At 44.9% G+C, this 27,506-nt stretch overlaps 1 protein-coding gene across 2 annotated transcripts in view; it reads right to left on the reverse strand.

Moving 5' to 3' along the window:
• Positions 1-27,506, reverse strand: part of CACNA2D2 (calcium voltage-gated channel auxiliary subunit alpha2delta 2) — a 263,927-nt gene that overhangs the window by 211,804 nt on the left and 24,617 nt on the right. For both annotated transcript variants that reach the window (XM_068907175.1, XM_068907174.1), the window contains exon 2: positions 26,297-26,378. In XM_068907175.1, the coding sequence (XP_068763276.1) occupies positions 26,297-26,378 (82 nt within the window). The remainder of the gene's footprint in view (positions 1-26,296; positions 26,379-27,506) is intronic.

Below are 27,506 nucleotides of genomic sequence, written 5' to 3' on the forward strand. Positions count from 1 at the left end.
GCAAGCAGACTGCGTGCCACTCGTTGCCTTGGTGTATGAGAGCATTTCTTGGTCACAGGGCTAATACGTGGGGAGCTAGGATCTGGGCTTTCTAGTCCTAATCCAAGAACAATATAATGAAAAATAAAAGCAAAATAAATAAAGACACTATAAGCCTGGAGCAAACCAAGCAGGCCGCAGTCTCTCTCTCCTTAGCCTAGCACTCATGCAAGCAGTGTCCTAATTCCTCCCAGTCGTCTGTGGTTAATTGAGCTCCTGAGGGTTTCTTGACCTCATTTCCTGACAGAGCAGCCAAGACACTACCCACAGCTCTGCTTTTCCAGGGTACCTTGCTTCAGCAAAGCCCCTGCAATCCCTCTGCACATGGAACATGTACATGCTGACCCAAGCTTGGCACGTTGTGAAGCCAGCCGTGCTAATGCCATTGTATAAAAATAACATGGATTTTCATGAAATTCAGTAAGAGACAGAGCCAGGGAGGTTCAAGAGCAAGGCACGCTGGGGAAGAGAAAGGAAGGATGGTCTCACACATAGAGACCATCGTCTCTATTTCAAAATGTACCCAGCTGGCTCACCCCATCCATCCAGGCCAAGTTAGTTTGCTAGACTAGACATTCAGCAGCTCAATGTCTCTTGGAGAAGAAGTGATGCTATCAAGAATTACAACAGTGGAAATCACTCCACTAGAAAAACCTGGCAGCGCACGTAGCCTGGGAGCCCACAAAGCCAAGCCCACAAAGCCAAAGTAAAGGGGACGAACTGACAAACTGGTGAGCTCTGGCAGAAAGCTTTCACCCCATCTCACCCCAAGCTTTCACCCATTCTAACAGGACACCTGCTACCAAGAGCTCCCTGGGACTTGGCTTGCAGGAGGACGGCGTTTAGGGGAACAAAGCACCTCAGAGAGAAGCACTAAGTACATCTCCCAGTCTATTCATGAATAACCTGCTACAAAGGCTATTACAACCTTCCACTAGCGATAGAGACTTTATCCATGCAGAATCGTATTGAGGACACCAGCTCTCTGAGCAGCCCCTTCAACACAACTGACCTCTCTAGGCAGATGCACCCAAGGGAGCAGACAGTCATATATTATTTCTCATGGTCATTCTCAGAATCACTGTCCCCTTGAATTCTGGGCTGCCATTTCTCCTCCCTGCAGAACCACAGAGCTCAAGAAACTCCAGTGCAGCTTCCAGCATCAAGTGCTCCACACACATAAATGAGACAGACAGAAGCAGCACTCCTCAGGCTGGGAGATAGTGTCATTACACTGGGTAGCTGGATGTGGTTGACTTGGATTCACTCTCTCCCAGGAAATGATTGTGATTGTCAGAGCAGATTGGCATATGATTATTAATAACAACACCACAAGGAAAAATAGAAGGCAATCAGCTGAGCTGGGCTGGGAGGGGAAACAAGGAAGGTTTGCAGTGTTAGCACTGGATTCTGCTCAAGGCTCAGCAGGCTGCAAGTATCTGCTACATGTGTTATGCTGTAACGCAACTTCATTTTGCTTTTCCAATGAAAGAATTCCCTAGATGCCACACAGAGCAAGTTAATAACAGCAGAAGCAAGGAGGAATAAACCAGTGCAGGCAATGGAGATGGGATTTGAACAGGTGAGTTGCAGACAGCAAGTGTCGGAAAGCGAAACCAGAGTGGAAAACTGGTGGAAGCTACTCAAGAGAAGTGTTCTTAAGCCAAGATCGTACATAGGAGAGCTCATGAATGATCAAAAGGAGCTCCACGCTAGGCTTCAAGGCACTGTCCATTGCTTGCATACAAGGAAGAAACCCATGTGCCCTCTCATTAGGCCTCTAGCAGCCCGAGGGGCTATGTTTTTAGAGAGACCATGAGGGTCTTTAGTGCATGAGGCAATGCACAGTTCACAGCTCTGAGCGTAAAAAGAGGAGATGAAGGTACTTTCTCTTCTCCACTCGAAATTCTGGCGCCCAGGCAGAGGGCTCTACTAAATGGCTCTGCAGCCTCTGGGTTGCAGCCGCTAACTCAAAGTCACTCTGCTGCCTGCTTATCTCTTGAGAATACGTATGCGTCTCTCCCTCAGTAGTATCTGAGCAGTACACAAGCTGGTAACGCACACACCTTTGCGCTCCCATATCATCCCTATGCCATATATGAAGGTCCCAGTAACACTGCAGATTGAGTCACTTGCCCAAGATCGTACACGGAGCTTACAGCACAAGAAGGCAATACACAGCATGACCTGTCTCAGCTCTGTACCTTCACCCAAAAAACACTCCTGCACGTGTCCTCTTTTCCCAGCTAATCACCCCTGCGCTTTGACATAGGCATCTGGACTTAAGAGTTTACGCCGTATTTAAAAGCGAGAATGTGATCCAATAACAGCTGATAAGCCAGCAACAACGCAAATTAAACCCTTTGCTAAATGGATGTGAGCCTCTCCCCTCTGCTCCTCACGCTCGGAGGGATGGATGCAAGGGAGGAGGAGGAAGGTGCTTGCTCTGCGCTGCCTTCCAGCATCCCCTGAGAAGCAGGCTGCCAGTCAGGCGGAGTGGGGGGGATGCAATTCTTCAATCTATAACTGTGCAAACACTAATACTGCAAAAGCTAATTTTACAGAGTTCCACTCTGCGGACTCCTCTTTGTCCCAGAATTCCTCAGCCTGGGAGATTAGCAGTTTAGAGATGGAGAAAAAGAAGTTATTTTAAAATTCAGCATAAAACTCGGACTCAATGAGCAAGTCAGTTTGTGAGGGTGGGGACGGGTGCAGGAGGGAGGGCTCAAATAAATGAGAAATAATTGAAAGACCAGGATGAAGAAAGAGTGTATCTGGCGCCCTCGAAACCTCAATACTCACTTTCATATTTTATTCTCCTCTTCGTACCTCTTTGCAGCTCACTTTGTCCTTTCCAAGCTTTCCCTGATCTCCAAATAATATTCCTGTCTCTGGCTGTGTTTAACTCTCTATCCACCAACCTCACCAAGCTGAAACCATACCAGAGATTTGCTACCGCACCACAGGCTCTCAGGATCATTTTCCCGAATTCATCACTGGGATTGGGTTATTTGGCCCGCACAAGAAGTCCTAGCAGTGAGCAGGTCCTCTTCTGCACCTTCCTGCAAGCCCCACAGCCAACCATATCAGTATTTACTTGGCCCTTATAGACTCTACATCCACATATTTCGGTCTCCAGTGTATTTATCCTTGCAATACATGGAAGAGGGATGGAGGGAACTGCTGTTTGCCCACTTTTAAAGATAAAGAAGAGCTGAGACACAGCCTGAACATGTTGCCTAAGAGTGCCTCAGAAATCCATACTAGTTGGAGAAATTAGCAGACCAGGCTAAATGGAGGTAGGGGAGCGTACGCAGTGGAGAAACCAGAGATGGGAGCACGATTACAAGTTAAAAACACAAGCTCCCTGAAGGAAGCTGCATGCGCTACCCCACGTCCACCTGCCCATGGCATGACATGGGAAGGGAGCAGGCGCAGACTGCAGAGCAGATCTTCCTCTCCCCCATGAACCTAACTGAGCACAAGGTGGCCCTTCTGCCACTGCCACAGGCAGGTCTAATGAAGAGCCTCGGAAAGCCAGGTGGCTTCAGGGAGGTCACGCCTGCCCAGGAAGATAAGTGGGACACATGGAGCGAGAACCTCGGCATGAGGACCTCAGTGCAGGCCTCCAGTCAGCCCTTTCCGCTTCTCCGGGGGCGCAGGGACGTGGCCGAGCCCAGCAACGTTTATAAAGCAATCGGAGCTCTCCAAGCACAAGGGCAAAATCTTAGGACTTCAGTGCACTTTTTGAGTTTGAACCCGCCTCAGAAATGAATAATGCGAGTGCCAAAAGCAATTCATGCTAATCCAGCTTGCACAAACGAGGCTGCACCCGCACGTGCACACACTTGCAGCAAGGAAAAGACAACAGAGAAACAGTTTCAGCAGGAGTTCATTACGCTTGTTTATCTTCATTTTGTCTGTAACAGCTGAAGAGCATAATGGCTCTGGCTTTCCTGGATGCCACAAACCCAGAAACATCCTAATGAAATATAAATGTATTTATAGGGAGCCGTCAGAACAGCCCAAGACAAGTCAAAGTAATGTGCCTGCACTGGGAAGGAGTGTTTTTATTTCCTCGCCCCTCCATGGTCTTCGAGCAGATCACGCAGCAGAGAGATAAATATTTTAAATAGCGACACTTCAGCGATGCACAGTTGTGCAAGACAGGGAATAATTAGAAAATAAATTACTTTTTTTTAGCACGGTACTTCCAAATGTGAAATGAATGAGATTACTTGACAAACTCTGGACCCATGCAGGGATTCTATCAATATCAAGGGTCCTATCCGAGGAGACAGAGGGAATCTGGCCCTCCAAAAGAAGCCAAATTACAAATAAATGCAGCTTAGAAAAAGTGTTCGAGATCTGCCCGGCAACTTTCATAAATCTAAAAGATGTAAGGCTTCTGCTGGCTTCACGTTAACAGTTCAGTCTAAAAATAGCTTAATCTTCTTGAGGGCAAAGGAGCAATCGTCAACACGATGCACTCACTGCAGGCACATGCTCCCTACCCCCCCAAAACCAAACACAGCTACCCTATGCAGGTACAGTGACGCGTATGTGCATACAGGCTGCTCAACTTATTAACGATCAAATCCCTTTCCTTAATCCACCCTGTGAAAAGTTCACGGTGCCGTTAGCCAACCTGCTGGACTGAGCACAGAGAGCTGCTGTGATTGCTTAGAATAAACTCTCCTTGCTTCATTTTTGGAAGACCATTTGCGTAGATGCAAATGTGTTTTCCCTCCAATCCTGATTAATTATACAAATGTATGGATATACAGGTTGCAATGAATATGCACATGCACATTTTATTGTTGTGCTGACGGAGCATATTGCTTGTTTGGGGAAAATACTGAGATTTTATTTGTTCCAGTAAAGGGGATTATATCAGCCCTCTTCCCCAGTCCCTTCTTTCTTAGTCAGGTGTAAGACAGCCCAGCAAAGCAAACCACAAGTAGGCACATGCACAGGGGGCCTCTTCTAAACTCCTGAAAACCATGGCTAGGATGCTTCCAGAGTAAAGCTCCAAACCTGACCCAGGAAAGCAGCGCTTTAGTCTGTGCGTGCTGGTGTCTTTTCAATGTCGTCATGGTGGTTATACAACCCACACCTACCTACCGTATAGATGCACACACCAGAAATTTAATTGCATAAGGACCTGTTATAAAGTCGAGTGGAATCTTGCCTTCCAGAAGCTTTCCCTTACAATAAATATATGCTAAGATGGAGTTAAGTGGGTAGAGTACTTACCAATTTAAATATACATTAAAAAAAAAAATCAAAGCCCTACAAATCCTAAGTTGTCATTATTCCCCAAAAAAGCATTCTGAAGCAAAGCAGGCATATCAGAAGTTTTGATTCAAATATTTCAAAGAGATTGTATAACTATTCAAAAACATACATGAGGAAATCGGGAAATTCCAAGTTTTAATATGAAACTTGAAAGAAATTGTAACTGCGCCTACAAGTTGAAATGCACAAAGAAACAATCCAAAAAATTAAATTCTGTTAGGTAGTTATGTAATGAGGGACTTATTTTTAAAATAGATTACGTTTTGAAATATGGAATTTAATTTAGGTTCTCAAATCCTAATTTATCTTAATCATGATTGTTATGTTTTTGCTTAATATTATTAAAAGAACAAGGTGGAAGAGGAACACCCAGTTATGAAGAATAATGAAGAAATAACCATAGTTTAAAAAAGCAAACTCTCACACGATCCAATGAATTTTAACTATAGTGGTTAAACAGTGCTAGTCTGTTAGAGGGCAGAAATGAGATTTCTATTGTTTTATCTGAGAACGCCTTAGCCTAACATGACTACACATCACAATGTGTGGCCTTAATTTTGCAAATCCTGGCTCTAGAGTTTAATGTTGGAATTATAATGCTTCGGCTAAAACTTAACTGATGTGCGCTCCAAAACATTATTCACCTCAGCACAGTTTTTCCCCCAAAGAATTTCCTTAGTTTTTAATATTATTGAAAAAAAAAAAAAGTAATCAAGTAGCCCAAGGACGAATTTGCAATGCAATATTTGTTGGTGCTTTGAAGTTAAGCATCAATCTCAAACCATTTAAAAATGCTTTTAAAGGCAAAGCTACTAACACATAAAAGCTGGGGGAAGCACCAAGAGCATAAAAGCTGAATTTGCAGCTGTTTTGTACCACTAGAGCAGCTGAAGTGAACTCATGAATCTGGCCTTTAATTTGTAATTGATTTTGTGACTTGGCAGTGAGCGAGGGGAACACGGGTCTCCGCGTAGGAGGCAAGGGAGAGCTCAGTCCTCGACTCTCTACTCCTCCGCGTTTTCAGAGCTCCCCGCTCTGCCCTTCGCTCCCCTGCCACCGCTGCTCCAGCGCAGCAGGGCACAACATAACCTTTAAAGAGCGATGACCACGGAAACGCACGGCCCAGCGCCATATAAGTTGTTATGGCACACACCTCGTGTCTGCATCAACCAGCGAGTGATTAAAATAAATGCATTGCACACAAACTACCTGCAGATCTGATGTAACATTAGACCCCACTTTGCAGGTACTGCGCAGCTGACTTAACTCAGTAATATCCTAGTAATTAGATACAACAGTCTTTCATAATTTAACTGATGCTTGACCTGACTGCCTCAAATACAGCCTGTACCAAGTTTTCGGTTACATCTACGGAAAGTTTGTCTTTGTTATCGCATTATTATTACTGCTTGTAACATAGAAAACACTGCCAAAAATTATAAATTCCGGAAAGAACCTAATTATTAATAAGTAATCCTGTTTACAGACTCGCTTATAGACTCTCAGAAAATTCTTTCATCCCTAGTCACAAGCAGTATAAACTTGGAGAGTATATGCTGTATTTCCCATATAAAACAAAGACTACGAATTTATATTTTAAGTGAAAAGGAGACTTCATCTATCCCTACAGAAACAGTTTCATATTTTGGAGAATTATCCCTTGAAAACATTTTTTAAAGCTCCCACACCGAGACGGTCAGAGGGACGAGAGCACAGCTCCAAAGCCCTGCTTTCCAGTCCTGCAGCTTGACAACTAGCCAGACCGTCTCCCACCTGGGTGACGCACGCAGGGCTCCTGCCTCCAAACACCTTTGTTGCCCTGAACGCAGCTGGGAAAGCGGGTGGGTGACCTGGCAGCGCTCTTCTCAAGCACTAGATGCTGTGATGGAAACTAAAACTATCACATGCTTCGCATTTCCCACTGTTTTGGTACAGGTAATCACTGCTAATAGCCGTTGACTAAAGCCTTGTACCAACTGGATTAAGTCAATGTTGTGTAACTGGGAACCGCAGTACCATGAAGATTTTTATTATTTACGCTAAATTGCCACCAGAATTCAGTCCCTGGTGCCAGATGCAGAGCACGTCAGTAAGACGCAGTAAAAGGGATGGTCCTGCTGGTCTCTAGCAACAGTAGGACCCAGGACAGTCTGAGCCTGTGGTGTGCTTTCTACAGAACACCCGGAAAGCTTAGGAAAAACAGGTCTGGTCCCCAAACTGGTCTGCTTTAAACAAGCAGGGTATAAATACAGAAGCCCTGCAAAGGTGTATCCAGTGTGCTGCATTTCAATTGCCATAACAATTGGATTACAATCCTTATTTATCCTCACTGACAAAGTAATTGAGTTTGGGCAGTTGGATCTCTTCCTTTCCCACCGGAGACTAGAGCTGGGCAACAGAAGCCCCAGATCTCCTGCAAAGCGGTGAGATCCAGAAGGAATCGGCGGTGGCTGACACCCTGTGATCTCCAGGGCCTCCCCGGGGATCCTCACCCAGATATCCCCCAGCTGGCAAGATGCCAGTTGGCAAAAGCTAGCGTCCAGGACGGGAGAAAATGAAGAGCAAAACGGGAAAGATTCACTGGGGTAGCCCCAGAAGGCACTGAGATACTCCAGAACCAAACATGACAAGCTTGAGACTGTTGCTATAGCAGTTTACCTCCTAGATATCTTTTGGGCAACAGATATATCTGAACAAGAACCGCCCCGAGATTCAGAAGTTACTGAGGAAAACATTGCTGTGCTGCTCCTCTCCTTTCTGCCCCCAGCGCTGTTAACTACCACGAAACGTAACTGCAGTCTGAAGTCCTCTCACCTCACAGGTGCAATTTTGACAGAAGGCCATTCTGATGGAGAAGATGTACAAAAACCTGTTACAAGGGCTGAAGGAGAAACTAGGAGGAACAATACACATTTAGCAAAGGACAGACTTGCAACAAATACATATAAGGCCATAACAAAACAGAGAGAAGAAAGAAATATAGGTAAATATTCTACAGCGCAGACAAGCAGCCCTAGAGATGTACCAGAACAAATACAGAGGCAGAAATTAATACATATAGTTCACAGAGATCCACATTAGGAATGGTATTACAAGTGAGATTACCTCTTTTAAAGCCAACCCTTGGAGACCTTCTTAAGCTAGTGTTTGTCCTCAACACCCGCTCTTAGGGTCTCTTACGAAAGAGAGACACCTTTTACCGCACCAATTTCACTTCTGCTCACTCTTTCATGAGAAAGATAAACAAAGTAGAGGTAGACCACAACAACCAGAAGCAGCCTGAGCCCTAAAACCCCATTTAGAAGCTTCAGCGGAAAGAGTTTTAAATGAGTTCATGTGTGTGATTTTCTGAAGTTTGCTGGATCTTTAGGGGGGGGGGGGTTATACCAGCAGATGAAGAAGTAAATCTTCCAAAATCTAATTTTCTATGAGTTCCAGCAAAGTAGTGCAAAAACTCATAGTGCCATTTGCAAGGATCTGCACAAAATTTTGCATTACTTTCAGTTCACACTAATTTCTACCTATTGAGTGCCAACTTCAAAGACATAAGCATTCACAACGTACTTAGCTCTCTTTGGTTTCCTCTTAAAACAACAAACAGTATGCAATTTTTCCTTAGATACTTCTGCGGAGCGTGTTACTAACTCTCATCAAACATGAATTCAGAAATCCCCACTGAGGTAGGGAAATCCATCAATGTGTTTCTACCCTAGGAAGATGCACAGGGGACAATGACCTTCCCAGGCTTACAGAACAGGCTCACGACAGTGACAGGCACAAAGCACGGGTGTCCTGACTCACTGCCTTCTACCTGAAGCACAGAAAGTTTTTCCCTCTGAGAACAGCCTTCCTTTTGCTAGCAAATCAGCTCAGGTTTATACTCCGTCTAGCCCCAGATTAAGTGAATCTTAGCAGACTTTCCTATTGATCCCGAAATTAATTTTCAATTTGTCATGGACCTCTAAGCCAAATGCCGTGGTGGGAAAAAAGGTCAAATTCAAGTGGTATGTGTGATTCTCCCAAAGGCAAGTGGTTTAGATAACTGAACAGCACAAACTTCTCGTCTGAGATCACAAATAGAAGTGACTTCACATGTTCGACTTCTGTCCCAAAGACTTGCAGTTCAGTACATACAAGCAGCCTATCCAACTGCCAGTGAAGTCTGTGGAACACCTCCCAGTGACTTCAACAAGAGTGGGGCTGAGACCTGGGAAATATTTTCCAATATTTTCATGTTGGAAAAAAATATTCCACTATTCTGGATTTTAATATGAACCTGTTTCTCTTTTGTGCGTCCACTCCAGTTTTACTTTGCCATGTTAGTCCATTTTCAAAAGTATTCAAAAGTACATGCTTTCACTCCACCAAATCTAGAAGTCCTAGGTTCACAGTTCAATGGAGCACTAACAGTTTTATTATCACTAACTACAGCTATACAACCAATAATTTTGGTAAATCAAACCTTCTTCTCCAAAGTATAGCTTTTTAAATTCACAGAAATCACAAAATATATTTCTCTCTCCAACATACAGGTGCCGAATGACTTACCTGCTGCTTTTCTTTCCTCTGAAGCATGGCATGTAAAATAAACCAGTGGAGAGAGGATTGCATACATTATCAGATCAAACTGCCTAAATTCTTACTTGAGCTTTTCTTCCTGCTTAGCCTTGGACACTTGCTGCTTTGTCAAACCACTTCGCCAAGTGACTGCAAGAGATCCTGCGAGTGAAGAGGGCTGCAACTGAGACACCAGGAGGACGTTCCTGTGTTTACGGCATTACTGAATATTGTCCCAGCTAACCAGCTGCTGAAGTGATGTGACAAATTTAGCTTTCTTCCTCCCATGTCTGACAGTTATTTACAGATGTATTTTTGTAAAGTTACTCGTTACTCCAAATCATACAGTAAATTGCTTTTGCCAATACTTCAGCTAAAACACATCACAAAGTACAGTTCCTGGGTGCTTGTGAACTGAGTGAGAAGGCTTTGGAGGTGCACTGTGCAATGTCACGTAAGACCACCTCTACCATCTGCTCGGAGAAATCCAATGCTCACAGAGGTTTGACACACCAAAAGATAAAATAAAATAAAATGAACACAAAATTTTTTTTAAAAAGTCACAGGAAGCAACTGCAAAATGACTCCGATACAATTAGCTTCTAACTTTTATTCAGATATGCAGAGTTTGTCTGAATTAGTGTGTAGGCAAATGCATTCAGTGCAACTGTGGAAATGGTAGGGCACCACGAATTCAAGCACCTGACTTCCACTGCTTCCAGCACAGCAGTGGCACTTGGGAGAAAGCTCACAGTCAAACAGAAATACAGTATCTGCAGTAAAATACATACAAAATTACTGGAAGAGTAATTGCTTTTTCTACAAATGCTCTTTTTAAATTTTTCCCTAGCATAGAAGTCCCTCAAAAAAAAAAAAAAAGGAATAAAATTACTGCATGCGAATTTATTCAAAGCCAGTAGATTTAGTATAATGAAATCCTCCTAAGTAAATATCTGATAAAGAAGCAAATGCTTAGCACTTGACCCCAGGAGCTGGGATTTCTTGACACACGGCTCTAATGCAAAACAGCAGGAACCTCAGAACTGTTGGCACAGAGGAGTCAAGCAAGGAAAATCTTGAACAAAGGGCTGGTTCCTCGGAGGGGCAGAGGCAGATGGCATGGCACACAGAGCCAAGCAGGGACCTGGGCTCAAACAGCAGCCTACACCTCAGTTCCCCAGCTGATTGAAGCTAGGAGAATAACCAGAAGATATTCCTTCTTCTTTGCAGGGGACTCTGTGAAAGCCCCCCAACTCCCACTCCATAGGGAACACTGTACCCAGCCTTTGCCAAGAGCTGCAAGAGAACCAGTGGAACTGCAAGCGCCTAGAATGATGACTTTCCCTGAAAACTCTCCCTTTTCTTTTCCTGCTGCCCTAGACTTAAATAGTAGCACACTTCGGTTTCTCCTGTGTAGTCAGATGCCCCTTGTGAGAAGGGCTTTCTCGTCTTGTCATACAAGAGAGGAAAAGCAGGTACCACTCTACTGTATCAACAGATGTTCAGTCCTGTGACGCTTAAACCTTTCCCAGAGCGTTACTCTCTGTTACTGGACATCTCACCCACTCAAGAGCTGAAGGGCTTTAGCACCTTGCAAGGCTAAGTACTCTGCCATTCAGCGGGCACCACTGTCCTTAGGATGGGATGCTCTCTGCCTAGGATTGCCCTATGGCCTGACTGCATGGTCTCTCGCTGCTTGTAAGACAGTCAAAGAACACAAGAGTCCTGTTGGTTAAGAATGATTTGCAGGGTGGCAAACCCTGCTCTGGTAGGAGTAACTGAAACCACAGACCAAACTCTTACATATAGTGAAATAAAGTGGTCACAGTATGATATGTCATGGAAGATATTCTGTCTTTGGGCATGAATGAAAAACTGCTCTAAATTCACACCGTCTCTATACAATATAGCACTTCATTTAATTGCCCAGGGCAACCTCTTGGACAAGCATATGGGAAGTTTTCCCATGAAAAAAATGACACTACTCAAAGTCTTTTCTAGCTAGAAACCACTCAACAGTATCTATCACTACTGACACCTGGAACACAAGCTTCAAAGCAGCTAATCTACAATTTCAGCTGGAACTAGTCTCCTCTAGACGCTGGCATCCAGAGTAGATAGCCACTATTCCAGAAAGCAGAATCACTGGAAAAGAAAAGGTAAAGAAGAAACCCATACAGCTGTTCTAGAGAGTGTTGCTGCCACTCCGTGCATCGACTCTCCTAGTGCTCTGAGTCATCAGGCACTTCCACCGCAAACCTTCCTCCACCCACTTCTGGGGAAACAGCCACACTCTTGATGCTCCTGCCTGAGCACTAGCGCCCATTTTACCTCCCTCCATATACGATCTCACGCCAGACAGGTGGGATGGTGCACTCCTATGGTGCAGAAGGGCCACTCTGCCAAGGACCATACATGCACTGTTTCTCCTACAGTACCTAAGGCCTGCCAAAGCTGCGCTTGTGATCACTGATGACCCACTCCTTGGCCTACCGTGGTACTGGGCTTCAAAGGCAATAGCTACTGCAACCACCAAAGTAAACCCCAGCTAGGTCTCAAGCCAGAAGAAAAAGCCTATGGTTTTAGCCTGAAAAAAGACTGTCTTTCAGTAAAAAAAAATGAGGTAGATGACTCTGTCTCTTTGAAACTGGAGCTACAAAGAAGGATGGCGAAAAAGATCAGAAACTAGAAAGGAGAAAGACAGTCTGCACAAACCACCAAGGTGCTACCTGTCTAACCCTTCCCCAGCACCACCAGAACATAAGCAAGCGTCAAAGATCCCATCCACTACCACTTCAGTTCCTGCCCCCAGGCACCAGGCAGACCTGGGGTCAGCACGAGAGAGCCAGCACTGCCGTCAGGCTGTGCTGAGGAAGTGCAGCACCCACCTCCTCTCAGCGGAAACCGTCAGTGTGAGTTTTCACACCCACGAGCCGCCAAAGGGACGGCTGGGGACTCAGCCGTGGGGTGTGGGAAGCGCGCATCCAGCAGCTCCGCAGCAGCAAAACCTGCAGTCTGCCCGCCGGCAAGGGCAGCATTTCTCCTGTGTGTGCGCCGGAGCGAGCGCTGGTACGAACGTAGATCACCTTTAGCACTGAGCTCAGACTTCTCAGCTGCATTAATTAACTGCTCAAGGAGCTCCCATCGTCTCCCCATGACGCAGAGCAAGCAGCCATTCGCGCTCCTCCAGTCACTGCCGCAGCCACATTACCTGCTCTGTCTCAAGGACCTACTAAGGCTGGTCTCCTCGACTCTCCCTTCTGCACGCGCCCCACACCCCTGCTCCATCTTTGCAGACTAAAGAATCGGCTCACGCTGAGACTTTAGAAGCTGATGCTTCCTCCATCGTCATCACTTCCCCATCCCCCTGCCCCCAACAAATTAACAGGAGCATCAACCAACCTGCAGGGTTTCAAACCACACAAGCAACAGGCTTGGGGCAAAGTAGGTTTCTTATGCTGGTATCCCGTTACACTGCTCCATTTGGCATTGACACCTGCCAAGAACACCCGTAAGAACCCTCTTCCTAGCACACTGCTTCCCACAGATTATCTTTTACTAAATTCAGAGTGCTTACCCCTACCATACCCATACAAATTTGTGGTGACAGCCAACAGGAAGAATACTGCTAAAACAAAAAACAACAACAACAAATCCAGTTGCAATAGGCACCTGGAAGGATTGAGTAACTTATTATATAATCATTTGACTGCGAATCCTTTCTGCGATACAAAGCCCTTAGCAGTGGCTGCACTACTATTTCCAGGCCATAGAGCGAACACCCGTGATAAATGTAATCCTGTGGGCTAAAAGTACATGGTATGGCCCTGCTAACAACATTCCTGGGGATGCCCACAAACAACAGAAGATATGTAGAAAAGATTTTATAGCCCCAGTTATATGGGACACGGTCAACATGATGGTCCAGAAATTGCATATCAGCTAAAAGGCTGATAGACAGGCACCCCATGTAACCGTTACAAAATACAGCTTCTTTTTTTTTTTTTTTTTTTTTTTAAGTATCTGGGCAGTAATAACTCTCTTGTATTTAAAAGCTGATACTCTTAATTTCCAGAACTTGCCTTCAAAGTAACTTGAACTAGACTGCTGATTATTTTTAAAGGTGAACCAACATGAATTCAAACTTGACAGTAACTGAAATCACTCCCATTGAGAAGTTTATGTTGAAGGGCCAAGCACCTTGCAGACAGAAACCGGCTTGAGGTCATCCCCGTTGCTATAGGCACAGTCACAGCTGGGGCTATTCACTATAGCACACCTCCTACATAAATAGGTATCTTTTGCCAACAAGAATAGCTGTAACTCGCATTGGATATCAGCATATGTTTTAGAAATGAATCATATTGTAACCAATATGTTAGGAAGACAGGCCAGACTCCCAAAAGAGTGGGGCCAGGAGATGGTTTCTGCTAGCACAGCGCTTTCAGTTTGAGGTTTGGACTGAAGTTGTCACATCTGCAGCCGAGATGAAAAATCCTTTCTTAATCCCATTTTACAATAGCAGAAGTCCGATTCCGTATTCACTTGCACTAGCAGAGAGGCAAAGCTTAAAAGTGCCTGAGAACTGCAATTCCTTGCCCTCCTTGGGGATACCGCAGGTCAAGGTGGAAGTACAATGGCAAGGAAGTTTGCCCTGACGCTGCTTGCGCTTTGTGGGTAAGCAGGGACCATCTAGTCCCCGGGCTGTCATTCTGGCATCTTTCATGATCACTACATTTTCTTTTAAAAGTAAAAGAAGGTTATATGAAAAAGTTAGTGGACGATCCAAACGCCTGGGTGAAAATCCAGAGCAAGGTTAAGGATATTTTTTACAGCTGCACTAGAGGTGAACGAACACCAGAGCGTTTTGATTTCCTGCCTGGTTTCAATAAATGTTGCACTCCCAGGCACCCAAGGGACTGCTGAGGTTTGTCAAAACCAATTAATTTTCTTCCTCAGAATGCTTCAGGCACCTCAAAATGTCGTTTGAGAGCTAGCACACATCTAAGGAGGAGGGAAAGCTAGCAATCAGCTACTGCTCAGGCTGCAGAGCGCAGCATCAGGAACGCAGGCCTGCAAGCTCTCGCTCACCAACAGCAACGGCAAGGCAAGAATGAAGGTGTATCACTTGGTCATGGGAGGAAGCTAAGGGCAGACTCAAAGAGAAATCACCACATTTTATAAGCCTTATGAATACAAAGAAGGAGATGACAATTGCAAAACATGCCAGAAATAAGTTTCCTAAGGGAGAATTCAAAGCTGAGAGTTTCTCTTTCTCACCGACATTTCCTAGGATCCATCACTCCGCGATGATAAACGCAGTAATGAGCCAGAAGCGAACTGAACAGCTGTGTTAATAAAGATCCACTGGGAGATGTTTGGAGCATAAGCCTTGGAGTCAGGATTCACAGGTTCTCTTCCCAGCCCTCCAGACTCGATGTACAACACAGAATAAGGATTTCCCCAGTCTGAGCCTCAGTTTACCTACTTACTGTGCATGGACTGTAACGTTTTTCTACTCTTCCGTCTTGGGGCATGAGAGCAAACTTGTAAGTAATTTTAATAACCGACCATGAAGTGCACAAGATTTAAGCACAGTATTATTATGATAAGATTTCATTTTCAATGAAGACCAAAACACTGACAGTTTAAGAACATACTGGAGCTATCATTTATCCTTAGAATCAGGCATACCCTGTTTTGATGCTACAAATACTCTCTTTATGTATGCATCAGATGTCAAACAGTGTTATGTGAAAAGTAGCCATCTTTTTTTCCCCCTGCAAAAGGTAGAGATGGAGAAGACAATGTTTTTCTTCCTGCACGCTAACTCTCTGCAAAGGGGGCACAGAAGAAAAGACATTTTGCAGTTTGAACATTTTGTCCTGAGCAACCTAGGGTCACAAACAAATCACTACGAGCTGGAAACAGAACCAGCCAGCTAATGTTCCTGACAAGGTAAGGCCCACCCTACTCAGAAGGCCAACGGGATCTGGGAACCAAGGCTCCTTTGAAGATCCCAAATCCCTAATCTTAGGTCCAGTGCTGGACCTGAGACCACTGGACACAAACAAACGGAAAGACTGAACTCCCACAATTAACGCTGGCAGCACGTTGCACAGTGAAGCGAGTTCTGCAATGTAATAAATCTTCAGAAGAACCAGGAATAAATCCCTCTTTCTCTCTTTCTGTTCACCAACCATACTATCTTCAATGACCTACTTGTTTTTAAGAGTAATCCAGCATTTACCATTACAATCTTCTTTGTTCCTCAAGTCACATAAACCCCCTGCTGCCTCCTCCCTCTCTATTTACCTGGCCTTACAGGCACAGCAGGGAACTGCAAATCTGCTCCTTCTTTTCTAGCTAGGAGGAAAGGCTTTGCTTGGGCATCCAAGAGATAAGAACTAACACAACTTTTTACACAATCCCCAGAGCAGCTCCTCTGCCACGTACGAATATCCAGATCCTGCCACCAGTCCAAGACACAGCACCCCGGTATTTAGGGAACTGCCTCGTTAGAAACGGCCATGCCTCTAATCCCCTACGTTCCTTCTTCTCTCAGGCAAACGCTCACATTTCCTCCAGACAGGATTTTTCTCATCATTCTTATTTGCTGTTTAATATTTATACCATGGCAAGCGCCTAAAAGACATGACTCTACTGGTTACGGTAGCTGCTGAACTAACACAAAGTAAACCTGTCCTTCGCTTTGGACGCTTTCAGGGGAGAAAGGTTGGTTAGGAAAGGAAAAAAAGAGACAACAAAACCTGAAGACCAGTGAATAAGTGAATCAAAAGGACCAGACACAAATACAAATCCCCAGAAAACAAATCAGAGAAACCCTCCAAAATATCCAGAGAAAGAGGAGATGCGCTACTTGTGTCAGTTGGTGTTGATCACTGCAAGAGAACAACAGAAGAGAGAAAAGAATCCATAACTATTAGCATCATCGTCCTGCTACGTCTCCTTCTTAGTCTGCTCATCCGCTTTTCTCCCCACGTTCCCTCTGCTTTGGACATGACTTCTCAGACTCTGGAAGGGCCTGGCTAACCCCTAGGACAGGAGGGGGCTTTTTCTCAAGGTCACTGTATGAAGCATCGTTGAAATTTGCTGCAGAGGACACAAATGTTGGAGATCTACAGCTCCCTGAAGGTGACCGAAATCTAGAGTCTCCTCCCAAACAGCAATTCCTTCTGAAAGCAGAGCCCTCTATTTCAGTAAAGCAACAACAAACCACCGCTTTAACAAACCATAGATCTCAGCCTCGGAGAAAAGCTGTCTGACTAAGCAGATCACCTCGACTTCAACAAGGAAGAAAAGGCTGACCTGATATCAGACTCTCCCTCTCTCTCCCTCTCCCTTATAGTAATATTTTAGCTCTAGATAATTAAAAGGAAATAAGTACCTCTAAAACCAGCAGAATCATTGCGGACCAACAGGTCAGCACGGCTGGGTGTTTGAAATAAGGGGCCCATTCAGGCTAGTCACATCAGATGTCAAAGGTGCTCCATCGTAATGAGAGACAGTAAATATGCTCACTTAACATGCAAGTTTGCAGCTGCAGTTTACCAGGCTTAAGCCACACTAGAACTTAAGAAAAACAAACGTGGCTTTGAGAAGTCACCTCTCCTTGTATTCTCTGTATTCTTCCCAAGTCCTCTTACATTTCTACATGCAGAACCATGGAGAAATGAAGCATCTTACTGCTTCCTCCACACAATAACCCTGAGTATCTACAGCCAATTTCCTTCTTTAAAGTTTCTAGAAGAACTGCACACATTAGCACGGGCAGTAACAGGCTCCTCCACAGTCCAGTAACTTGAAGTGACTGATCAGCTGAAAGAAAAATAGGATTCAGTAGTAGGATACCAAGCTTTGGATTGACAAACCTACCGGGAAGAGAAACGGCAAACTTTGCAGCCTGCAGGATTACAAGTTCTGGGAGAAATTACTCATCATCTACGCACAACATTTAAAATCTGAAGCTATGATAGAACATACATACATATTTTCTATTATTTTGAATCTTGATCAGTGATAGAGTTGCATCACTGGTTACCGGTTCCTCTCAGAGGATAATGGATCCCAGGCTATATCAATTCCCCTGTGAACGTAAGGGAAAAGAACCATCTGGAGAGAATAATAAAACAATTAACTTTCCATTAAAGAATAATCTATGTATGTTTTTAAGGAGGCACACTTGAATGCTCTCCACCTCATTATTCATCTTGCATTCTGGTAGGGTTGGGTTGGATCTTGTTTTTAAACACAGTCTGAAAGGTAATGATTTGACCTGGAACTAACGCGAGGACCATGCAGTCTCCTTCAGTCAGGGGCAAGGCAATGTGGCTGAATGAGATTTCCAGAAACATTAACCAGGGTCTCATCATCCTCAGGGGTTCATATGGCTGTGTAACACCAACACCATCAATTGTAACAGTTTTGCTGAATATTCATGAGGATCTTACATAGGTGGTTGTTGACTGGTTTAGCATATCAGCTACAGCTTTTGGACACCAAGTGCAGAGCAGTGCGCTCATATGCACCTGAACATCAGTCTGTTGAATACTGGGCTCGTTTAACTTGTCACTGACAGCAGTATAAATCAGAAATGACTCCACAAAACTCGATGGCAGTCCCCTCTGATTTTGCTAAGCCACCAAGTAGCTGCAAATGCATTATCTTTGCAGAGTAATTCTGTAAAGTGAAAAAGGTTCAAAGCAAGAGCTTTAATGATCAGTACTGTGCCTGTTGCCCTTCTAAAAGCATATCCCCTCTCAGGATATGCCAGCTGTATACATGATGGAGAACACTCCAGGCTGCATCTCGGACTTGTTATGCAGCCTTGGTCAACTTAACCACCTGCCTCAGTTTCTCAGTGACTACTACTACTGAGCTAATAAGTGTGCACTCCTTCAGTTCATATCAGCTTACACAGTGCTTTCCAGCCAAGGGTCTCAAACGTTTGGCAAGGACCAAATTAACGAGGACATAAATACCACAGTTCAACCACTTAGATCATTTCTTTAGAAAACCTGCGTGGGATTCACAGCTTTCCAGCCTGTTAACTCACACACCAAAGAAGAAGCTGGCAAATAGTGAGACAGCAATTGTTTGCTACTATTTATTGACTGAGATCATGCTCTGTGATACAGGGCAGGCGTTTTAACCTCAGCCTTCTAGCCTGCTCTTCTCTCACAACTGTTAAAGCCTGTTTTTCTCTGCTACAATGTTTTCTATGTGTGTGTGTGTATATACATACATGTACGTATGTATATGAATACATATATATGTTCCTGAGCTCTCAAAAAAGGGCTCCTGCATCCGCCAAACAATCCAGGCTGTACATTGCACAGGGAGAACGGCTCTGGTGCACAATCGGCACTACCCACTGGAAGGGATTTAGCGAAGGGTGCTAACGTCACACACTGAGCAGCCACATGCGGCTATAAATTATTCATACACATTACTCTAATTATGCAAATGTACTAAAAGCTGGAGCATATGTTTCCCTGACATCTCCCAGTACGGATGTAACATGGTTCTAGCGGAGAGGAAGGGTGAAAAGTAAGACGATGGGTGTAAAGGGGACTGACAATGGGAGACATTGGCCCATCCAAAGGGTGACAGAGGATCTCCCTTCTCTAACCATGCTGCTGCAAGGATTAAGGACATTAAAACGCTCCTGCTTGATAACATATTGTTGGCTTTACACTCAGTGCTGAACAGAGTGCTGAGGCTGCTGAACGGCCCAGGCAGATTAAAATAAACCCAAGCAGTTTGGAACAGGAATGTGTTTATCTGGCATCACACACTTCCTCTTATCAAACATGAGGAGCAGGGGAGGGCAAAGTGATGGTGTGCGGAAGCAGGCTGTGTGCATACTGGTACGAGAGGGGGAGGGAAAGCAGGGAGAAGAAGAATAGTTAGGATCAAATAGATAATGCATGAGCTTGGGAACAAAGCATGGAGCTAGGCATCACCTTACTGGGATATACAGTCCATACTCCTAGTTGCCTCCCCCCCCCCCCCCCCCAGGCAGGCACTAGCTGTCAGAAAATGCAATTCAGTCCTCTTTCTCTTCTGCAGCAGTAGGGAAGAGGCAGGAAATTCAGCACTGCTGTAGTATAAGCAGCTGGCTGTGCATGTTGCCCAAGCTTTTGGCTCAAACTCCTCCTCTCTGCTCTGGCTAATGCGCTGCAGTCACTGGGAGACACTTACCTCCCACTTTGGAGTGCTCAGGCTGGGGGCTGGCTCCTCAGAAGGGAAAGGCTGGATTCACTCTGTTACAGAGAGCCTTAAAGTCCAACCTGTGGATTTTGGTACTGGACTGAACATCAGAATATTAGCACCCTATTCCCAACTCTGCCATTAGCCTCACATATCTAAGGACTGCATCACTGCCCTTCTTCAGATGCCTCGTCTGTCTGACATAGTGAGACAAAGCTCGCTGGAACCAGAAGTGCTCCTTGGTGAGTTTGGGCAGAGCACACAGTGCTGGGGAGCTCAGCATCTTTGCTAGCCACTGCCGTTCATTTAAAATACCATGGACACTCTTGAAATCCTCCATCCCTACTGAATGATCAGATGAGTGCTTTTATACCCAAAGAAAACAGAAGCGAGTAAATCAAACATTATGTAATTCTAAGACTAGTTGGAAGATCCGGTCTATGTTTCTACACCAGTAGCCACCCAAGATCGAAAGAGCTGAACGGAAAACCTTTGCAACTTTTTACAAAAGCGCATCTTATCTCCTAGTGTTGTCATTAAAAAGAATCTCTAGCTCTTTATGAGTGATCTCCTAAGGGCTGCACTCACCTAGCCATGTGAAACACTCGGTATTGCAGAGACACCATCAGAAGAGCAGATCCAGCCACTGCAGTAATATTCTAGGTGGATGCCACGTCCCTTTAGCTCTTCAGATACAAGTCCAAAACTCTGCTAGTATACCTATACAGATACACAAACTACACCCATACACACACATTTTTCCTCCGAGTTCTTGTTCGTGCATGGTTCAGCTATGCAGTTTCTTGCCTACGGCTGTCCTAACTCAAGGATGGCCATGCTTAGAAAATATGGTGGAGCATCAGAGAAGCAGCATTGAGTAGAAGGGACAGATAGGCTGCAGGTGGTGTTACGAGGCAGACAAAGGTGGGGATGTCCACAAAGATCCTGGTCACTCTGCCCTTAGCCCCAGGCAGCAGCATTTGTCCTTGACTTTCACAAAAGACCAAATGAATGAACAGCAGCTCTTCCTGCCAGGCAACAACGCCAAATTGGCAAAACAAAGCTGAGAAAACAGCATAACAAGCAAGAATAAAAGACTGAGAAATGAAAATCCACTGAAGTAAAATAAGATGTGGATTACAAGGACAAAGTCCAATCACTCCTGCTCGGCACATTCAGTAAAGCCCTTGAGGGTAGGAGGCCGCATCCTAAGAGCCACTGGGCTTGGGCTTGGGCTTGGGCCACCTTTCTGTGCAGTAACACCTGTTAAGGAGGACGAAGCACAGCTCACACGGAGGCTCAACAGCTGCCCAGTTCTGCCAGCAAGCTGCTCACCATTCCTCACCCAGGGCTCAGGTTCAGCACCATCTGGGTCTTTATGGACTGGGTGTTTCCTCATCACCATGAGGAAGTAAGGCCAGCAATATTCTTATCTACCAGGCCAGACCATAAGCAGATGAGGCAGACCCAGACATTACCACTGATTTCCCTCAATATCCTAGAGCGCCAGAAGAGGGAAGGAGGGCGCAAAAATAGTTTGCCAGACCTAAAAGTCAACTGTCAGCTCTGTTCGTCTGAACCACTGAAAGGAAAGGGGGACAAGGCATCGGCTCAGCTCTGCCCCCTACCCTGCCTCTGCCAAAGCCTTTCTGCCCGACTAACAGGGAAGCGATTGGCCTTCATATGCAACATCCCTAGGCAAGTCTTTGTGCCTGTCACTGGAACAGGCCTAAGGAAAGACAGCCAAAGAAAATCAGTCAGTGCAGAAAAGGAGTTCAGCGCTTCTGCAGCTTAGGAGTTTCCCCATCTCCTTCTGAACGCTATGGTTTCTTCAGTAATTTGCAGCAAAGAGCCCGTTAACAGGTGGCTACAGATAAAAGGTGCTGGAGTAGGAGGAGATGGTCTGAGCAGCTAGCTGTTCACTTCAGGAGGCATAGGATCAAACGCAATTTAGGTAACAAGCAAAATGAGACTGGCAATCTCAGGCCAGCTATCCGGCAAAATTTAACCCAACATATAGTTTGCGCTGCTCAGCAAGGCCCAGAACCGCAGCCCTACGCATGGTGCTGCTGCCGCCTGGTCCTGCCATGACCACTGCCTGGATGGTGTGCCTGGATGGTGTGCCGTCACAGCGGGACATTCTGGCAGGTCAGTACACAGCTGTACCAGCATGAGAAAAGGGAAGGAGTTGGCACAGTTCCTACCTCAGACCTATGGGATAAATTTGAGAGCAAGAGCATCAGGGAAGTAGGCTAACAGCAGCAATGCAGAGCCTCACACCTAGCACCAGCCTGACAAACACCTGATCTGCACCCCTCCTGGTTTACCCAACCCTTGCTCTCTCCCTGCAGTGGGTTTTGCAACATGAAGAAATGGTCTAGGCTGGAAAACAACAAATTCATTCACTTTTGACTAAAGGCAACAACTACTTTTGGAAGAAACAGAAATTTAGAGAACTGTAGCAGGAAACATTAATAGCAAACATTTTTTGTCCTGTAAAGTGATGAAGAGTCCACTTTGGCAATGGAAAAAAATCCAAAAGTCACTAACAAGGGAAAAAAAAAAAGACAGAAGTCAGGGAGTGTGTTTTTCAGGGTTCCACATATCATTGTGCCAGTCAGAGTTAAATTAGTAAGGACTTCTACTCTTTATTTCTGGTATTCCATGAAGAGGATGAAGATGGAGAGGACAAGAAACATGTCGCAATCTCTCAAGAGTGCTGGGATTTGTTTTTAGAGCCATGCTTGCAACAACCGGCCAGCAAACACATGCACACAAGCACACAGAGGGCCGAATGCTGACTTCACTGGGCCCAGGATCAGCTCAGAAAGACCACGTTCCTCCCTACAGCCCCAAGTCTGCAAACATTTAGGTATACAAATAGCCCCACCACAGCTAGCAGGACATACTGTGACGTTTACACTTAAGTGTTTTCAAGGTCTGGACTTCAAGAGAGAACTAACCTGATATCTCAGAGCTGAAAGGCAAGACATTGGCATAGTATTCCTTTTTATCCCTGACAGCCTCTCACCCTCCTCTCTGAATGCTACAGAAAAATGCTCTCCTCAAGCAAAAAGGCATCCAAACGCTGTAAGCTGGGACAGTCTTCCCTGGGGAAGCATATGAGATGACTGCATGTTCAATCTGCAAGAGAGGAGGGAAGCAGGGACATCTGGCATTTAGTATCCCAACTCTAGGAAATGACTTAAGAGTTAAAATAAAAATCATTCTTGGGTGGGCAGCACTCCAGCAAGATAAAATATTCAGCACCATTATGTTCCCGGACACCGTATTTCTGACAATAAATTTCATGCCTCATATGCCACAACTGTTATGCGATTGCAGTCAATAACCAAAGAACAGGTCCACATCCTTTCACAGCAACCCAAGAAAAAAAATTAATAAATATACCTGACAAACCTGAGGAGGGTATTTTTATTATTGTTATTTACTGGTACGTCACTGTGATAGTCAGGCCTGAATTGAAAAGGGAAGAATCATTTCTGGCACAGCACCATCCCCAGCACTTACTCTATTCGTAAACCCATGAAAAATAGCAGTGGCCCGACCCACTGCATAAATGGCAGACTCCACTCAATTCAGGAGGATTGCTTTTGTCTTCTGTGACACTGGAGCACTTTTTTTCCCCCATCTCCAACATCCTTCACATAGAGGTTGCACTACAGCGTCTACTGCAAGCACCCCCTATGCCACAGCAGACATTTAGCATGTCCCAAGCTAAAGCAGCAACCCCTAAAAGAGAACATGAGCACGCGCCTGGCTAAAAATCAGGCTCTACCATCAGGATCAAATTACCTCATGTTTCTTTATCCTTCCTGTCCCACGTGGGACAGGTGCTTCCAGCTAGATGGACGTTTCAAGTGAAAATGGTTTTCCCTTCTCACCTGTGCCTGCTCCTGATGGATCAGGTGGCACCACAGCTTTGGGAGCTGGCACTGGACTCTCGCACCTTCATCCTGATTGCAAACCAGCATGACATCGGCTAGAAAGTCCAAATTATACTGAGGCAGAACCTTTTACAGAAAAGGAAGCGTGGACTGAATTCCAGCCTTAGGAGTTAGTCACCACCCTTGAAGTTTCCACCATGGTTGCAACAGAATATGCAATTGCTTTTTTTTAAATTCATGCCTCAAAGTGGGTTATGCAGTACCACTTTTGACATTAAACAGCACCCACACTGCAACCCAGATGTGCCTGTGTGCAACTAGGGGGGTAAGATAACTCCTGGTAAATACAGCTCCTAACTCCTCAGGATGAAACACTCTATGCAAGTACAGATTTCACACCAGTGAAGCTATGCTAGTTTGCACTGGCAAGTGATGTGGTCTTTAAGAAAAGTGTCATTCACTTGAAATTCTGTTTAAGTATCAAGATTGAATTCCATATTCCAAGTGCTTCCCGTGGTGATCCACAGACAGCCTCTGCTTGTCTTTCTTTGGCATCAGTTTTAATAACTGAATGCTGTACTTTTCACTAGCTCATCTCCCGCTTCAGGTGTTTTATGCATTCACCAGATGATACAACAGTAGTGCACAGATCCCTCCCTTCCTTCACTAGTACATTCCAGAATGGATTTCCAAAACCCACAGTCCTTCTGTAGGCAGTTCATTTTGTGTTAATCCATTAAAGTGATGCACTGTATTCCACCAGAAGAATTAAGCAGAACAAGCGGGAAGCACTCTTACCTGTAATTGACTGACTGGCCAATAGGAGTCAAGTACTGGCAAATTGGAGGTGTAATTTCTAATTAAATATGGCATTAAAAAATGACACAATATATATCTATTTAACATGCAAAGGACCGAAATCAAAGCTAATAAGAATAAATGGTAATAAAGGACATGTGGGAAATTCAGTAGCCTTTTATTTTAATGTGCTCTTCTAAAGAGTAGGCTGTCTGTTGTCTCTATGCACTGCCTAGAAAACTTACATCCAAGGGTCTAAGCCCTTGCTGACATGCAAAGTTGCACTGCATAAATGCACAGATACAATCAAAAATATTTGGTGAAACCAAACTGGTGCAGATGTTTTTCACGCTGCACATCAGGTTCATACCAATTTAGTTTAAGTTAAATTGGAATGAAGGCAAGTGAAACCCAGATTAATTATTCTGAAGCTCAAATATGAATTTGAATGAATGGTTGAACTTTGAACAGTTTTGCAACTCTTTAATTAAACTCCTTTTAAAATGCACTTAAAATAGCACTACTTCTGTCTTTAAACAATGGATTACAACCAACAGTATAAAACATGAACAATTCTGTTGAAGCCAATGTAGTTACACTGGTGTAAGCAAGACAAATAAGAGATCCATAAATCATTAACATCTAAGAAGAAAATGCCACCGCCATGAGAAAATACAAATACACTCCATCCTTTTTTTCTAAGGCTGGGGCAACATACTTACCATGCTGCAGACGCCTATCGTCTTTAGAATTAAAAAACCACAACTCTAATTTCAAATTATTCCATTTCAAATTATTCCATTTCAAAACAGCTAGTCAGCACAACGGTGTTGGGAAGGAGAAAACAGGAAAGATCTCAAAGAGCGTTCGATCCACAAAGCTAATAAACCACGATGAAGCTTTTCTCTAAGTGCCCTGACCCAACTCGGAGCCATTGCTGCCAGGAAAAGAGGGGGATCTGGTCTCTGTAGCCTGTGGTACCTGGGCCCCTCGGTTAAGCCAGGAAGCAAGAGGCCACTGACAGCAGCAGGAACAGGGTTTTGCCTGTGGCACTTCGAAACAGAAGCCAAACAAGAATCACAGTTTTACCTACAATGTATATTTTAAAACCGCACTTCTAACGGCTAGTCATATTATCCGTTGAACCACTTCAGTCCCTGCAGGAAAGGTTAGTTGAATTTAAGATGCATTTAGCGTGTCATAGAGGAAAAAGCCCCATAGGTACAGGCTCAGATAGCAGTGACATGCGGCCCTAAAGAAAGGGACAGACAGATACAAAACTCAAGCACACACACTCAATGAATGCATCAAATCGACCAGCAACCAGAAGCAGAAAGAGCCATGATCCTGCGCACGGTGCTGAGAAAGTGACTTACTGCAAGTGTTCACACAGGTGATTTCTGTAGATGGGAACACTCATTGCCACAAGGAAGGTGACACAGGTAAAAAGAAAGACAGCTTACCCCTCTGAGCTGCTGGACTCCACCAAATATCCTCATCACTCCATCAACCTCCTGCTCCAGCCTTCTGGCCCAGTACTGCATACTGCAAGAGAGAGAGACAGACAGAGAGAGAGAAAGAGAGGAAAGGAAAGAAAGAAAGAGAGAGCGTCAGAGCCCTGACACTTAGTAGATAAGCAAGATAATTGAAGGGAGAGGGAGAAAATCGGTGCCCTCAGCTAAGTTTACTGCTCTGCTTCTGCGGTGCCCGGTGTGGGCAGAATACCAAGCCCAGGTGGCTTCTGAGAATGACAGCTGGGGCACGTTATAAGCTGGACCTTCGGTTAAGCTCGGCTTGAGCCAAACACCGATTCTGCCAGGTCCACTGTGGGCAAAGCTGTCTCCTGGGGCAGCGGAAAGGGCCACGAATTGCCACACATAGCACATGGCATCTTCATCCAGGGATCTGGCTGCCAGTCCTTCCAACGTGCACAAAACACCCTCCGATATAAACAAGCACATAGATTTTTCACTTATAGCAATAATACCAAGTTGAAACAACAACAACAACAACTCTTCTAAATCCACAGAACTTGGTAAGTCTCCTTTTAATGAGCTTGCCAGACTCCAGCCCATGGCCACGCAAATGTCAAATCTCCCATCTGGCCTGGAAGAGCACTGCTAGATTGCCTCTAGCCCACTTATTACCATAGTCAGAGTTTTTTCCACAGCCCCATTCTGCTCTAAATGCTATGCTGGAGAAAGCAAGGAAGGAATAAAAAGCATAGAAGCTCAGGGAAACTAAAGGGCCCGTAACACGGCAAAGGGGACTACATGGCTGTTGAAGAAATAGTGAGGGAGGAGAACAAGTAGAGTTTTTCACTTGGGATGAGTTTGCAGAATGATTTCATGCCTTATGCAAAGAGAAGTTCCCCAGACAGAGAAGGTACGCCCCTCAACCACCTGCACCACCACCTCCACCAAACCAAAGCAGCTCTCCTGGCAGTCAAGAAACTGAGGAACCCATCTAAGAAATATGACCGCAGAGGACTCGGACTGAATTATACAGCATGGCCCTGAAATGGTGAACGCTGGGCACAAATATAAAGGTAGAGATGTGCCCGAGACCCCCACCAATTTAACACTGAGAGAGCTGAAGCATCACTTGGGAGGAGCGAGGAGGTAAGAGAAAGAGGAAGGGACTGGCAGACGTGTGTTACTCACACAGGCAAAA

Source organism: Struthio camelus, chromosome 14, assembly GCF_040807025.1.
Source record: "Struthio camelus isolate bStrCam1 chromosome 14, bStrCam1.hap1, whole genome shotgun sequence".
In the NCBI taxonomy this organism is placed as follows: domain Eukaryota; kingdom Metazoa; phylum Chordata; class Aves; order Struthioniformes; family Struthionidae; genus Struthio; species Struthio camelus.